General features: G+C 36.2%; 1 protein-coding gene across 16 annotated transcripts in view; it reads right to left on the reverse strand.

Moving 5' to 3' along the window:
• BBX (BBX high mobility group box domain containing) overlaps window positions 1-14,344 on the reverse strand; it is a 271,264-nt gene that overhangs the window by 109,147 nt on the left and 147,773 nt on the right. The window contains exon 1 of one of the 16 annotated variants that reach the window (XM_074033518.1): window positions 4,220-4,339. The exons of the other annotated variants lie outside the window; for them this stretch is intronic. Within the exon in view, the coding sequence (XP_073889619.1) occupies window positions 4,220-4,285 (66 nt within the window). The 5' untranslated portion in view covers window positions 4,286-4,339. Of the gene's footprint in view, window positions 1-4,219; window positions 4,340-14,344 lie in introns of those variants that run through there. 16 annotated transcript variants of the gene reach the window in all.

Genomic DNA, 14,344 nt, shown 5'->3' on the forward strand with positions numbered 1-14,344 from the left:
TATATGTATTTAATAACTAGTACTTGAAATGCATGAATCTAATCATCTTATATCAGCCTGCACATTTGCCAAGGAAATTAATTAGAATGCATAGGGTGCTATGATTAATTTCTATATAGTGTTGAGCAGAAAACCATTTGTTTTATACTTGCTTCATGCTGGGTGAAATTTTTATCTTAAATATTTTCCAATTTCATGATTTAATATATATGATACAAAATGTAAGTGCTTACTTGATGATTCAGTCATAACAGTACTCTGTTTAGAACATTAACAATTCCTTTTATATTTCTTTCACGTGTTATTTATATTCCTTGTAGATGTTTAGAATGAATGTGCTCTAACCCCAGAGCCAAGTTCTAAAACCTTATTTTTATCTACTAAATTTATTAAATTGATGACATTTATTTATAAAAGATTCTTCATGTCTGAGAATAACAACAATAACAAAACACAGTTCCAATTCGTATATTATTTGCCTGCCTTTTTTCTTTTTTAAAAAGTACCAGAGTGGCCAGGTGCCGTGGCTCATGTCTGTAATCCCAGCACTATGTTAGGTTGAGGCAGGAGTAATCGTTTGAGCCTAGGAGTTTGAGACCAGCCTGGGCAACATAATGAGACCCTGTCTCTACAAAAAAATTAAAAATTAACCAGGCATGGTGGTGCACACCTGTGGTCCCAGCTATTTAGGAGGTTGAGGTGGGAGAATTCCCTGAGCTCAGGAGCCAGGAGGTAGAGACTGCAGAGAGCTGTGATCCTGCCACTGCACTTCAGCCTGGGTAACAGAATGAGACTCTTTCTCAAAAAGTAAAATAAAATAAAATAAAAGCAATAAAGAACTGGTTTTAATATGACTGAAGTTCCTTCCTTTAATTTTCTTCTCAATGCACAGTACAAGAATGTTGTAAACCAATACCCACAAGATATACGTTTACTGAGGTACCCTAGAGCATGTTCCTCACAGCCCAATTTACATAAGTTGGCTCCCTCTGCTGGCCAAATTTTTATCTTCTGGCATCTTATTTAAATATAAGGGTAATGCTTTATAATATCAAAAAAAGCTCCTCTGTAAAATAATCATAAACCATATAAACCTGGGAAATCAGTTAAGAAGCTCTTTTATATTGTTAAAACACTGTGTTTGCTGATTTTGGGGAGAGGTAACTATCCACATACTGAGTTAAACCCAGGAATTTTCAAATTTAATATCATTTTTCCCCTAAGCAAGATTCTTAACCCTGCTAAAACCATTTCTCATTAATTTAGTCCCTTTCTACCTGGAATCTCCAATGTGTACTTTGTGATAAGTGTCTAACCAAGCCTTTCCATATTTACACAATGGCATTATATTGAGGAAACAAGAGGGAGAGAATGCTTTCACTTAGTAATTTATCAGGCCACAAGACTTAGTGGCAGAATATAGGATAAATAACAGGGACTATATGCTAAAAGTGAGCCCATGCTGCTTTTAATTTTTTTTCAAAGATAGATTATAATATAATAATAAAGTCATCATTCTGACATATTTAATAAATTCTGTTTTAATTTTTTATGATAAAGCACTTCATAATATATAACTTGAGTACATTTCATTAATAAGTTCCAAATATATTTTCTTACACAAAAAGCTAGTACTGCCATTAAAAACCCCTAGGCTACCTTATTTGCTGCTTTCCAATTATGTACCACTTTATAACTCACAAAGCCTTTATTGCACACATTTATTTAGTATTATAAAATCCCATGAAATGGGTATAATTATGCCCATTTGAGAGAAGCCTCAGAGGGATTTATGTAATCTTTAAAATGTCATTAAGGAGCAAAGTAGGAACACAGCCTATAAAGTCTCTGGACGTTAAACATAGGTACTTTCTTCCATCTGATTGTATCACTGATTTTAGTTTTTAATCAATATATTTACTTTGGGAGGAAAAGTAATTCCATTTTACAAGCCTTGTTGGTATTTCAATCATGTCTCTCAGTAATTACTTTAGAGGAATCCCAAACTTCCATTCGTATCTCAAAATACTCCTCCATATAGACTTAACCATACTAAATACACTGAGGAGGGAGGGAATCGGAACAAGACAGCACATGTCTGTGACGCAATGTACTTTTCTTCACTTTGTATTTTGTAAATATTGATGTTGCAGCTCTTAAGTACTCTCAGAAGTCGCTATGACTGACAGCCCATGAGTGCTGCATCTTTCAAAACAAATATGCTTTATTGATGGAGAGCACACACATCTCCATCTAATTTTTCTGAGAGGCAGAGGTGGAACAAACATTTCTTAACATTTTAACTAAATTCAGCATTCTGCACTGAACACAATAGGCAGGTTACAGTTTAATAGATATTATGAAAGCTTGTCATTTCCATAAGCAACACAGCATGTAAGGGAAGGGCACTCCACAAACCTCCCCTATAATCTCACAGTAGCATACAACTTCCTGTGTTTACTGTAAATGTTTTTAAGCACAAGAAAAATTCAAAAGACATTTTGTACCAAAAAAGGTCTTCAGAAATGTCCAAGTATTGCTAGATTTTAAAATGTGTACTATTATATGGCTTAAGAATAAAAGTAAGTTTAGTCGAAAGTTTGAAAAAGAACCAACTGGAGTAAATAAAATATACTTGATCGCCCTGATTCTAAGGGGGGAAAAAAAATAAGGAAAACCTGTCATTGTCTGCTGTGTACCAAAAATCACAATCTAACAGCAAACATCAGACACATTTTATTTCATATTATAGCTTCCCTTGAACTGAAAGGTAAGGCCCATTGAGGAGTCAAAGGAGAATTCTGCTTGCTGAGCTCTCCCAGCCGTTTGCTTTGATGACTGCCAAATCTGTACTAAAAGGTGGGCAAATTCTTTCTGTAGCTCTTATATAACTCCTCTAGGGAGACCTTCTGATCCCAAATCAACCTTCTGAGGGCCTATTAATGGACTAGCATTAAGCAAGATGACAGTGATTATAAAATATGAGTTGGAACAATAAAGAACTTGTTGGTGAGAGAAAACCTATATAATAATAAAACCATTTGGGAACTAGGCAGCAGGTAATAGAGTGCAAAAAATGTGGTCTGAACCATTAGAGAATAGATAATACATAGTAGTATAACATTCTCGGCACTGGACACTTGGCAATTATAAAAGCCATTGGAGAATTCAGACAATTCTCTTTGCTCCCTCTGACGATCCCAATTTGTCCCATTATTAACCCTTATAACTAACGGCTGAATTTATCCATACTGCCGCAGACACCGTCAAGAATGAACCCCTGGGTTCCCCAAGAGCTTCCTGCCACTGCAAACTTTGCCAACTGTGACCTGGATTCTCTTACTTTGGGCATCAACAACACATTAAAAAGAGTCTGAAAAGAACTGTTCAGTTATTTGTTGTGCTATTATTTAGGACTAGGTAGGTTCAGCAACTTTCAAGGGATGTGATCCCAGGAAATAAGTCAGGTGACTGGCCATTCCTGGAATCTCAGGCTTGCCCTAGGGAAGCACTGGCTGGGCCTTCACAGGAAAGTAATGCTGAAGAGAGAACAGAACTGGAATTTTGTGGCATTCATACAAAAATGGTCAAAGACGATCTGGTAATAAGACATAAAGTGTAATAAAGTGTAAATAACATTTTGTATTTTTCTTTTTTTTTTTTTTAGATGGAGTTTCGCTCATCACACAGGCTGGAGTGCTGTGGTGCGATCTTGGCTCATTGCAACCTCCGCCTCCCGGGTTCAAGCAATTCTCCTGCCTCAGCCTCCAGAGTAGCTGGGATTACAGGTGTGTGCCACCATGCCCTGCTAATTTTTGTATTTTTAGTAGAGACAGGGTTTCGCCATGTTGGCCAAGCTGGTCTCGAACTCCTGACCTCAGGTGATCCTTCCACCTCGGCCTCCCAAAGTGCTGGGATTACAGGTGTGAGCCACCGTGCCTAGCCCATTCTGTACTTTTCATATTCATTTTCTGTTGCTTGTAGAGTACTTTTTGCATAGTGAACTATGGGACCAATAATGGTATCAGACAGAGTAAAAATGACCAGTGTCTAGTCCTGGCTTTCACCTCACAAAAGGAAAAACAGATCCAATGTCAGGCCGGTTCAAGACAAAATTCGCAACTGATGAAGTTGAAAAACTGTGGAGTCTTCAAGCATCAGAAAGTTGGGCTAGATGACCATGAAGGCCTGTTATTACCACTGTATGCTATGATTTTACCTCCTTATCTCCAGCAGGGGCCAGGCTGTCCTGCAGTCCCCCCTTCTCTGTCTGTAAGTTCTCCATTCCCCTCTCTCCACTCTCTACTAGAAAAATAAAAGACACAATAAATCAGCTTAGCAGGACTTCACATAGCCTTTACACTCATCAAAAAAAAAAAAAAAAAAAAAGAAAGAAACTTAACTGTATAGCTGAGTCTTCAGAAAAACTGTAACAGCTGTTCTGTGTATTTGTCCCACTCCCTGTTTTCCCACAGTTTACGCAAACCGCCCTCCATTATTAATTAACGCTGGATTCTATGATTTGAAAACTGGCTTAAAGCTGAATTTTGTATACCATCATTAAGTTGTTTTGTAACGTCTGACATTTTAAACATTTCTGATGTGCTTTCTTGGAATTTTGTATTAAGGAAAAAATAACTTTTCCAACATTTTAATAAGACTTCCCAACATCTATTTAGAAAGTATATTGAGAAATATTTTTTTCCTTAAAAAAAAGTCAATTTCTAATGTCCTCAAAGCAAAGTCATAGAGGCTCTCAGTAAATACACATTTTTTATTTTAGACACAATTCAGTGCATGATTTATTATGGAGATGTTAAACTTTCAGAAATTAGGAGATTTGGACCTTTAACAGGTTGGTTAGGATTAAATCACCTTGCCCTATTTTTGCATTTATTCAGAATCTGAGGTAAAACTGCCTATGACACTAGAAAATGCGAACACCACAATAGTCTACAGCTCAGACAAGTAATAAACATGGCCAAACCTGGGTCTTTAAATTGTGGGCCTCACATCAATCCAACCATTCGTGTGCTCAGGGAAGAACTAACTGAACACTGAGGGGCTCCTGCATGATGGAAAAATCAATGGGGAGTTCAAGTGTCCCTAGACATGAATAGTGGAAAGAAGGGTCTGTCCTTGACCACTAAAAGTGCTAAATTATTGATACTGCTAAACCCAGACAACTACTGTCACTACTTCTTCAGCTATCTTCCAAAAACAGTTTTAAAAACTTTCCTACTTAAAAATCATCATAGGTTTACAGTCTTGGAAATTTGCTAGAAGAAAAAAAAAAAACCAAAAAAACAAGAAAAAACACAGACAGCTCTTCTTATATTAAATCTACTACTGCTCAAATGGACAAAGGTAAACCAGTAGGTATCTCTTATGGTTATTTCTAGATCTGAGATTTTATGAAGCATACACTGGGAATCATTAATAAAACCGTACAATGTTAGAACTGATCTAAACTCACCAATTTAATGATCTGTAAAACTGAGTCCACAAGAGGGTAAGTTAAAATTAAACGTTTTGCACATAAACACACACATATTTACGTATTTTCCTATTAAATTATAAACCTGAGATTACTTGAATTTCTACTATTAGTAAGAGTAAAATGAGTACAGTATTGTTTTTAAGAGTAAAAATGGCCAGGTTTATTTACAATAAGATAATAAAAAGAACTCTTACTTTCTTCTTCACTTTCCGCCTCTGAAATGAACTGGATCAATAAAGGAAAAGCTTCTAAAGGGCAATTTTATTCTATTATCCTAATGAAAGAAGTCACAGCCAAGTGGAGCAGACAAGAAGTGATCTATTTTGAGAACAATCTACCAATTCTCAGGGTTCCTTGCTATTCTCAAAGGAAAGAATATCACAAAGAAAAGGTACATATCAACAAAAAACCTTGTAGTTACAAAACAAATGTACAAAAAATCTGCACTGAGAGTTTTACTGGAAATCAATAAAGGCAAAAATTAGAAAAGCGGAATGAAAAAATCTGTGGTTATTGGGACTTCTGTCCAAATAAGTATTAGTTAAAATGCTCCAGGTCACAGGGAGAATGCCTGTAAGGCATTACTTACAGCAGATAGCAAGCAATCAGAAAAGTGGAAATCAAGGTCCATTACTCATGGCAGGATAGCCTGCATTATCCTCTCACAGATGCAGCACTGGTGAGAGCTGATGAAGAAAAATGAAGGCTGAGAAGGAAAGGGAATAGTGTATCTTCTACATGTAATTTTTAGCAACCTTTCATGGGTTTCCTACCCTTTGCTTCCTTCAATTTCATTTAGAAAAATCATCTTGGTTAAGGCTGCTCAAGTGTGACTTTGCAACTAGCCTAATGTGGCCCCAAATTACTATCCTCAACATTTGTTATACCAAACACCTGATTAAATACCCTCAGGTTAAAGTGGATCAAGGTAACTTTATGCTGATTCCACGAACAAGAACCTGTCAAACTGACAAATCAGTGTCTACTCTCGTGGATACTGTCTCCTATCAGATGGGCTTCCTATTTTCTTAAAACTTATTTCTTGACCCTGGCAGCCTCCTGTCAGTCTATATAACACCCTGGCTCCTAAAACTAATACATTCTTATTTTCTGTTCTCTAGTTTCTCTATAGACTATATTGTTAACCTCTGCTATTATTTGGCAGAGTCTCCTGGAAGCCATTCGTAGTGACCTTACCACAAAATTACAACTGCATTTCTTCAGAACCAACTTTACTTTCTAAAATGTGTAATTCAGTTGCCCATGTTTTAAAACAGCTCATAAAAAAGGACTGACACTTCTATGGTGCTGCTTCCCCCCACCCACTTTGCCTACAATCCCAGAAAAAAAAAAGATGAAAGGCAGGAAGTGGCCTATCAACATGCAGCTCTCCTTCGAAGACAGATAACAAAATACTGCAGTTAAGAGTATATTTGCAATTGCAAAGTTACTCTTCTGAACAAATTCCAAATACAGTATCTGTCTTTGATCTTACAAAAGCATTTTTCTTACTGTTCATAGCTGACATTGATGATTCAGTTAGGCACCCTACTCTCAACTATGGGAAAAATGTTCCCTGAAATTCAGTCATGTGAGTTTTCAGCTTTTAGTTGTCAGGCTAGAAGTAGCTGCCTTTGCTCCGCCACTGCTGCTTCCTTGGATATTTCTGCTTGTCATGGTGACGTAGGAACTTACCATAGCAACAGCATCAATTTGACTACCTGGGAGACCCTCTCAATTCCTTCTCTGGGATGTCAGACAGTGTTGGACATTATTGGAGAGTTATTCAGCATCCCCTCGGACAGGGCCTATTATCTCAGAAAAAAATATTGCAACTATGGGAAAAATTTTGAAGACCTTAAACTGAAACACAGTTTAAGTTTTATATTTAAAAATGGAATCTATTTCTTAACCTTTCATATTTACTGCTATGCCAAGTCTAATGATGATATATAGAATGAAACAAGCTTATTTTAAAACAATAAAATATCCCTGTCATCTCCATGGTTCATGTTAAACAATTAGAGAAGATAAATAGCAGCCACATTATAACATTTATTTAAAAATATTTTCTTACCTGCAATAGGTACTGCTGAAGGGAATTTAGAAAGACAGTTTTCCATCTGGGGACTTTTAATAAAGGGAGGAAACAACAGATATTGACATAGTAAAACAATGGGAAGGCTCTTATTTTTGATAGCTTAAAGTTCAGTTAGTGGAGAGCAACAGCAGGATCTAACTGAAGCCTAAGGAAGATTTATAATCCTGGGTTAAAAGTTCCCATTGCCACAATATAATCTTTCTGGGTAAGAAAAAATAAAGCAGCTTTCATGGAAAAGAACTATACTTTTAAGATTAACATGTGCAGGCACATGCATGCCTACTTTCTACGAAGTGTAGAGCTGATAGATCCACAGATAGAAACTGGAAAACTGCCAACAGCCCTTGGACCGTAAAGTATTCCTTGCTCTCATAAAACAGAGTTTTGTATGAATGTGACCTCTAATGCCAAATCTAACTTTTGGGATGCATCCATAAAGTCAGCAGTTAGTACATTCTTGACTGACAGTCTGATAGCTTAGCTTCTAAAAGGAGCATTAACCACTCCAGTATGTGAACATGCAGTGACTAAGAGCATCTGCAGCAAAGTTAAGAAAGCAGAATAAAAGAATGACAATCTAAACAAGCAATGTGTATACCATTGTATCTATCAGCATCAGGCAAATGTGATCACAAATAAATCCTTATAATACCCTGAAGTTTTCCTTCTCTAGCAAAATAGCTATTTTCTTTTCCCTGAAAAAGAAAACTATGCTTTCCATCTTACTAAATGGCAGTAATTTTATGATACATAGCAAACATATGAGGAAGTATCTATTTCTAAAATGTACAAGTTTACACCATACCACACCTTGAATCCCACCATCTTTGTGAAATCAAATAAAACACTAAAATTGGAAGCAGGGGGGACCTCTAACAAGGGCAGGCATAGGAATTTGATGGCAAAATCAATCAATAAAAAAATGTTTCATTAAATGCATTTACAGTAACATTTATATACCATAATTCTAATTAAAAAGTAAAGAAACTGTTCAACTATGTTTATGCCTAGTAAAAAGGCTACAAGGACAACAATAAAATGTTCACAAGGGATATGCAGTGGTATATGCATTGACTGATATTTTTGTCTCCATGCATTTTGGTGTTATTCTCATTCAACATGTATTATTTTACAGACAAAAAAGAAAGTCAATAAGTTATTTTAAAATAAAATATTTTAAATGTGATTTAATGGAGGATAAAGTATCAGGCTTCTGAGGTGTCAGATCAATATGCTGCAGTGGAAAGTGATTTTCTCTTCCTGATCCTTTCTGTGACAATGTGACATCTTTTCACACTTGCTCAAAATTAACTGCTTCACCACATAATTACTGCAACTGCAGCAAATGGGCCTTTTTGTCTGTAATTCAATTACCGCGGGACGTCTTATAGTTTCAGCATTTAGAAGTGAAGCACTTACTTGACTACATACATGGGAATAAAACAGACTCTCAACATATCATATCTTAATTAAGAATGAACTTTAAAATTCCATTGTTTGTTTATACCAGAGTCATCCTAGATTATTACCCAATGCTATGGGATCTAGTGGGAGAGCAGAAATACTGTTTTATCTCATTTCTAGGTAACTTAAGTGATTGCCCTATTATGATCAGAAGCTGGAGTTGGTTTGCTGGAGTAGACCCTTCTGTCCCACATTATTTTATCTACACAGCTACTGTGACATTATCACCTTCAATAGGGGTTTTATTGTTTGCAGGTTTGTCTTCCACACTTAATAAAAGCATACCTACTACAAAGAACAAATTCTTAGTGATGAATGAACGAGTGAACTGTCTTAGAAATAACTTGGGGAAAATGTCAGAGACAGCTTAAGAAATCATAGTGAATCATCCATAACCTCAATAACACCGGGGGCGGGGGGAAACTATTAAATGTTCTTCCCATAAGAGGAGTTCCCAACAACTTAGGTCGTCTTTCCTTCCTCCAACCTCACCCACCCTACCCATGTTCCTAACATCTTCATGAATTTACTCTACATCTGCTTTTAAAAAGAGTAACCAAATTAGTTTTATGTGAAGTACACTTTTATAACACCTGATTTTTACTATCAGTTGGCCTCTGGATTTCATTATACTGCACTGTTATGAAGCACATTGAATGTGTGTGATTTTATTTCATGTTAGCTTTATCAGTAGCTGTTGAAAACATGCTTTCGGTGCAGCTTCCCCCATGATCTAGACTGACTTTTATGGTCAGCAGGTGTAAGATTCTGGAAATTTATATTTATAGCCCCCCTGTTGCTAGCTTTACTCTGACAGGGAGAAATGAAATTTACCCTCAGTTAAGCAACTGAGTAAAACTATCCACAAGGTAGTTCACCTTAATAAAATAGTAGGTGTGGAAATCTCCAGAATTTCTCTACAGGAAATTCTACCTTATTCTTTCAGTATATGATATGCATCTTCAGAGTCCAAAGGGCGGACACTTTCAATTACTTCTCTGGTTAGGCTTAACTTACAGTAATATCCAGTACTCTAAAATCAGCATTTCTCAGTGAGGAAGATTTTGGCATCGTGAATGGGATAGTTTCTTACTTGGCAAGACTGTTTCACTTCCTGCTGAGTTAACATATATCTAGGCTCTTTCCCTGCCCTTTGACTCCTACACCCAATCCCAGACTGTAGCATTTCACCAAATAATGTCCTACTAATTTCTAAACACTCCTTGTAGGTTTGTGGGATCCGCAGTTGAAAGTTACTGCTCTAAATAAATGCACTATATAAATTTGAATTTTAAAAATAATTTCAGACTCTTTAAAAAAGACGTTTCATAACACTATATTAACTAAACCTTTCCCCACCTATTTCCAGGAACATACAAGACTCATCTACTATATGCTTAAGGTGTCCTTGGTGGATGTAAATATTTTCTTCGTGATCTCTGGTTGCTAACAATCCTGATATCATAAAACTTGCATTAATATTTCTATGTCTATTTGTGTTGATTACTTATAAGCTATCCAAATTGGCTTAATTTTGTTAGAACAGGTTTCTAAAGCATTATTTATTAGCACTACCATCAGGGCTTCCACTTTTCAGGTGTTATTTTGAAAAGCATTACAGGAAGGGAGTCAATTGCTACACCCTCTATGGTGGGCCACCACGGTACATCACACATAAAGAGGCACACTCCAAAATCCAGAGAAAAACACTACTTTTGCAAATTTAGGCTTCCTGGTCACCAGAGCAATGCAAAGCTGATGAGTCATTTCTAAAACATGAAGTGCAATTCTAAAACTTTCAGAAGAGTAACAAAGATCCAATTTGTTTAATTAATGAAAGGTTACATGGAATTGTAAATCTGAACTTTTTTAAACCATAAGAACTTCATGATCATTTAGTGAGGATGTTGAAACTTGAGTGTCTTCCTTATCTACATGTGCAGCATGTCTTAACGGACCTGTCAACAATCAAAGAAGCTTTTAAAAACTGCTATAGCGAGACCTAGCAATTCAACTGAATCGCACATGGTCTCCTATAAATATTACATAAATAGTGGTTTCAGTGGTTTCTGACTGAAAATTCAGCCTCTTTCTGCTCCTTTTTCCAACAAGCCATACTGTCAGGTATGGGAAACCCTAACGCTTTCATAAATTTGGCTCTGTCACCTCTTCAAGTAATCAACAACCTCATTTTACTTGGAAACCACTTCACCCTTACTTTCTACACGTCTACTACCACTTGCACCCCTTGACCTCCTCTTAGAAATATGGGGCTTCTGAAATCCTATTTGGATTTTTGGAATAATTGCTTTGTAAAGAGGTACTCCTAAGAGGCGATAAAGGAGTCCAACTCAGGAGTAGCTCTAGTTAAAATAGGGAAGTCAGATACGTTCATTTATGCCATCCTTCGACTTGGGTCTGTGAGGAGCTTTTCCAGACCTTCCTAAGAACCAAAAAAGCCCCATGTGGCCAGTGAGGAAGGTTTGGCTTGTTTCTCCATCATCCAAAAATAGGGCTCACTTGTCAAAGTCTGACAGCCTTCTGGCCACAGTAACACTTATGGGCTCAGCAGGAAGTATCTGAAATCCTGAATTATGTTCACACTGAACACTTGTTCCTCCCAGCCTTCCCTGATCCCCGGGACTCAGACCCTACTTTCTTACTGAACCTGTTCATTGCCGATAGACTTTCTGTTTTAAAACGCCAGTTCTGAGTCCTTCCAGGTTGTCATAGGCTAGGCTTTCCCAATGAGACAACAAGGGCTAAGTAACATAATAAATTAAAACTCATTTTAAAATATGGCTTTGGGGAAGAGTAATTTTTAATGACTCTTCATGAAGGAATTTTAGGTACTATGACATCAAGAAGAGAGGGGTTTTTTAAATAAAGCCTCCACAGTACAAGTTCTGAGGAAAGAGAAAGCCTGGACTGTACTAATCCCTTTCTGGTTCGGCTTGTTCATGTTTTATTTTTCCCATTTTATAAAGAAACAATCTTAAAGCAAGTAAGCAAGCACTTTAACAGAATCCTGTTGTTTCCGGGATGGATCTTTTCAATGTTGCTAGCCACACACTATGTCTTCCTGAAGAGGTGGTATTTTATTTATCTTTGTATGCCCAGTGCTATTGTTGTGCCTGGCATATATTAGGTGCTTAATAAATGTCCATTAAATCAATGGCTCTGCTGCTGGGAAACCACACAGCTTCCATATTCAGCACAGCAGGACCTGGACAAGGCTGAGAAAATATGTGACTCAAGCCCAGAAAACTCTATGAGCCTGAATTTTGGTTAATATACATCAAATTATTACCATGATATGTAAATTCCATACAAATTAAAAATTATGTATCATCTGTGTCAAAGATATGCATGGTGTCAAACATAACTGTAAACTATATTATTTAGACTACAAACTTTACAACTTGCGATCTTACATTCAATACGAAAATGGCACTGATGCCATTTCAAAAGAACTACACAAATCTTTGGCTTTTTTTTTTTTTTAATGAAGCCCTTAAATATGGCTTTGAAAGAAATCCTAGACCATCCTGCTTAATTTCCCTTTGTCTATGCTTCATATCTCATGTGATTTGACATACATGTTAAGTGTGAACTCTCTTTTTTCCTGAATTTGTAAACCTGCATCTATAAATTATTAGAATATCTGCAAACAGTGTAATCTTGGGCAAGTAACCTAACATCTCTGTGCCTTGGCAACCTCATCTGTAAAAGGAAGATAATAACAGTATCTATTTCATTGTGAGGATTAAGCCAATTTTTATAAACACATACACTGCTTGGAGTAGTGCTTTGCAGTAAGTGCAAATGAAGGTTTGCTATCATTATCATCATAATTAATCATGAACTATAAGCATTCAAATCAACTTGAAATAAACTACAATTAACAACTTTTTTTTTTTTTTTGAGAAAGGGTCTTGCCCTTCTTGCCCAGGTTGAAGTACAATAGTGCAAATACAGCTCACTGCTGTAGCCTTGACCTTCTGAGCTCAAGTGATCTTCCCACCTCAGCCTCTAGAGTAGCTGAGACGACAGGCGTGCATCACCAAACCCAACTAACGTTTCAAATTTTTGCAGAGGCAAGGTCTCACTGTGTTGCCTAGGCTTATCTCAAACTCCTGGGCTCAAACAATCCTCCTGCCTCGGCTTGCCTCCCAAAGTGCTGGGATTATAGGCTTAAGCCACCGTGCTATGCCTATAATAACTTCTAACCATTAAACTCATGTAACCAAAAAAAGTAAAAAATTCATTCAATATTATTGAGAACCTACTATTAACCAGATGTTGTGCTAGGTTGACCTATGCTGCTTTAATCCAGTGCTCTCATCAGTCAATACTGTTAGGTAAAGAAATACCTCTGCATGTCAAAAATCTGTGGGTAGAGAAAAAATGGGAGTGGGGGGGCAAAACATAAACAGCAGGAGCTTGGTTAAAATACAACAATTTATAGTGACTAAGAATTCCATGAAAATGCATTTATTGGCATAAAAAGACACTCAAGATAAGTGGGAAAAAAGGTTGCATAGAAAAGAGCCTGATTCCTTTAAAAAATACATAATAAATATGTGCTTATATATACATAAACCAAAAAAACCTGAAAGAATGAACACTAAATTGTTTACGACATTATCTACGATAAAATTATGGATGAGGTTTTCTTCTTTCTGGTAATTCTATTTTCTAGCTTTTCTTTAACTTAAAATACAAATAATTCAAAAATAAAAAAATAAGACATTGGGGTATACTGTATAGTTCCATAAACAATAAGCTTTTAAAAATACTAATAGGCTAAAGAGATTAACGAAATCATTTGGAAATTTGTATGCACTTAAGAATAAGATTGTTAGCTTGTTAATACAGACATTTCTCAACTTACAAGTAAGTTAAAAATACCATTAGTGGAAAATGGTCTTTAATATATACCTAAGTTACTGAATATCATAGCCTAACATAGGTTAAACGTGCTTGAAAAACTTTTAGTATTCGATAAGTTACATAAGATATGCAACACTATTATAAAATAGACTTTGTGTTAGATGATTTTGCCCACTTGTAGGCTAATACAACTGTTCTGAGTGTGTAAGCTAAGAATGTAGTGAGTGTATCAGGATGTAGCCCCATTTTAAGTCAAAGAGCATCTGTATTTGAAAAATAAATTCAACACTAAGAAATTTTTCACAGGATCAAGGTCAATGGTTCTTAGAACTTTAAAAGAACTTTGGAACCACACCAAAAATATAATCTCTATCTCTGCTATAAGC

This window comes from Macaca fascicularis, chromosome 2, assembly GCF_037993035.2.
Source record: "Macaca fascicularis isolate 582-1 chromosome 2, T2T-MFA8v1.1".
Classification (NCBI taxonomy): Eukaryota; Metazoa; Chordata; class Mammalia; order Primates; family Cercopithecidae; genus Macaca; species Macaca fascicularis.